The sequence below is a fragment of the Buceros rhinoceros genome, unplaced genomic scaffold, assembly GCF_000710305.1.
Source record: "Buceros rhinoceros silvestris isolate BGI_N320 unplaced genomic scaffold, ASM71030v1 scaffold11902, whole genome shotgun sequence".
NCBI lineage: Eukaryota > Metazoa > Chordata > Aves > Bucerotiformes > Bucerotidae > Buceros > Buceros rhinoceros.
Window position 1 is genome coordinate 9,607 of NW_010398338.1, and position 2,560 is coordinate 12,166.

The window sequence follows — 2,560 nt, forward strand, 5'->3', positions numbered from 1 at the left end:
AAGCCAGCACGTCACGCCTGCTGCCGGCACTGCCACATCAGGAAGGCACTCGACAGCGCGCAGCACACGAAGGACAGTCTTACCTAATTGATCCAGCAGGTCATTAATGACAGCAAGCAAGTTGTTCACGGAGTTCTTTGCTTTTCTGGCGTTGTCTTCTGCCTCCTGGGCAGCCTGTGAGGCCTGCGGGGTACAGAAGAAGAGCACGGGAAGGCTGGAGGGACTATGGAACTGTTGCCTCTCCTGTTTTAGTCACACACATCTCTGGCTGCTCTCTCCGGGCTAATAGCCCTGCACCGAGACCTTTAACACAGACTGAACCTTCAAGTAATCAGTTTTCTGATTGTTTCAAGGTGGGGATCCCTGATAACTGAGCAGGAAAAGTCAGAACAGAGTCAGTAAGGTTATTGGTCGGGTTTCAGTTAAAGCAAACTGTTGCATTAAGAGATCTGGTTCTCACATTCCAGCAGGGAACCCAGGCTAAATGCCACCAGAGGAGATCCCCTGTGCTCAGCTCAGTCTTTCAATCCCACTTAAAATTTGGAATACACTCGGCCAGGACCAGAGCTGTCTTTGCAAGAGGACAGCAGGAGAAGAGCCTGCATTGCCGGGACAGCAGAGGGAAGGCAGCTTCGTGCCACTGCTGCCACCCGCCAGCATCGCTTACCATGCCTGCCATCATCATATCCTGCTCAGCAACATCCTGCTTCCGCTTCAGCTCCTTCTCTGCATCCTGTAGCTGCTTCATCATATCATCCACTTCTCTGGCCAGCCCCATCACATCAGTGAAAGTCTTGTCAGCTTCAGCTTTGGTAGCAGCAGCACTCTACAACAAGGGGAATAGGATGGGAGAAGATGGTGAAGGTGCAGAATGTCCTTCATTACTCTTCATCAAAATACGCCAGTTTCCTCTCATGCCGCATTTTGCATTCCTTAGTAGTGAATACGGCAGAAAGCACGTGGGGCTCACCAGGAAACACTGGAACAGAGGAGTTTACACAGTCACACACCAATACCTTGGGACAGGTGGCTTCAGAACCACAAAGGACTCACCTTCTGGACAGAACCAGCGATTTTCTCAGCATCATCTGCTTTAGCCTTGGCTTCACGGGCATCAGCAGCAGCGTTTCCAAGTGCCAGCTCCGCCTGGCGCGTCTTACTGTTGGCTTCAGCAATGGTCTGGGTAATGGCAGGAATCTTCTTCAGCGCCTCCTCCGCAGCCGTCTTGTTATCGTTCACCCGCTTATCAAAATCTAAGAAAGGACAAAACAGGCTCTCAGCACTTGCTCCAGGAGAGCCTTAGGATGCTGCTTTGACCAAGCTACACAGGCTTTGCCATCTTGACGTCAGACAGACGAAAAGCAAAGTGGGCTGGGGAGAGGGGGGATATGTTCACAGCTCTCCCCAAATGGCCTCAAGTTGCACCAGGGGAGGTTTAGGCCGGATATTAGGAAAAGTTTCTTTACAGAGAGGGTTGTGCAGGCCTGGCCCAGGCTGCCCAGGGCAGTGGTGGCGTCCCCATCCCTGGAGGGGTTTAACATGTGCCGATGTGGTGCTGAGGGACATGGTTTAGTAGTGACCTGGCAGTGCTGGGGAGAACGGCTGGACTCAATGATCTTAAAGGTCTCTCCCAACCAAAATGATTCTGTGATTACCCATCTTCTGACACTAAATAGGAACTTAAACAAAAGGAGATTTCTAGTCACTGAAAACATGTCTGGTTTTTTCTTTAAAGAAAAAAGCCAAAAGGGCCCACCCAGTGCTCAGGAACTGGCCATAGCATGGCCTGTTTAACCAAGACATCCAGCACAGGAGCTGAAGGATTCACTGCAAGTACTTCCTCCTTACCTTTCAGGTTGTTGAGGATGGTATTGGCCTCCTGCAGCGTGCCATTGCCCTTCCGAGCAGCTTCTTCAGCCAGGGCTTTCGCTGCATCTGCTCGGGCCAAGAGCTGGTCTGCAGTCTAGGGAGACACGACACGTATCAACACATTCTCACCCTCTGAAGGACAACCAGCTGGGTGTATCAAAAAGCAGCACTCAGCCTGAAACGCCAACACCGTACACAACAGCATTCACCCCGCGTGGCAACGCTTCCTCCGAAACCAGGGGAGTTCAGGACACCTGGAACACTGTTCTGAACACGAAGACGACACCACACCTGGCAAACATCCCCTGTACTCTCACAGAGCCTCAATGCCTTTGCTTTTACCAGCTTTTTGCATCTCTCCTTTCAAGGACCATTTGTCAGCATTCTCATAAGCAACAAACAGGATGAGACTGAATTAAAGACCAAATCCTTCATATCTGGCCAGGTACTTGATTTCCCTTGTTTTTGCTGGGAACAAAAACCTGCACAAAACAGAACTGACCTGCTGCTCCGTCTTCCCTTTCTCCAAGAGGTTCTTTACTTCTAGCTCCTTTCCTTTCATGTCTTCTCTCAAGTCCTCATAATCTTTCAGCTTTCTGGCAATTAGCTGATCTAACTCCTCTGCTTCCTTCTTGATCTTATTTGCTTCATTCTGCAGGTGGAAATAAAAAAAAAAAAAAAAAAAAAGAAA

The 2,560-nt window shown here is 49.9% G+C and overlaps 1 protein-coding gene across 1 annotated transcript in view; it reads right to left on the reverse strand.

Annotated features, from left to right (window-relative positions):
• Positions 1–2,560, reverse strand: part of LOC104488958 (laminin subunit gamma-1-like) — a 5,984-nt gene that overhangs the window by 1,270 nt on the left and 2,154 nt on the right. The window contains exons 5-9 of the mRNA XM_010131066.1: positions 2,372–2,521; positions 1,849–1,963; positions 1,054–1,253; positions 668–826; positions 84–183 (exon numbers count right to left, since the gene is read on the reverse strand). Of these exons, the coding sequence (XP_010129368.1) occupies positions 84–183; positions 668–826; positions 1,054–1,253; positions 1,849–1,963; positions 2,372–2,521 (724 nt within the window). The remainder of the gene's footprint in view (positions 1–83; positions 184–667; positions 827–1,053; positions 1,254–1,848; positions 1,964–2,371; positions 2,522–2,560) is intronic.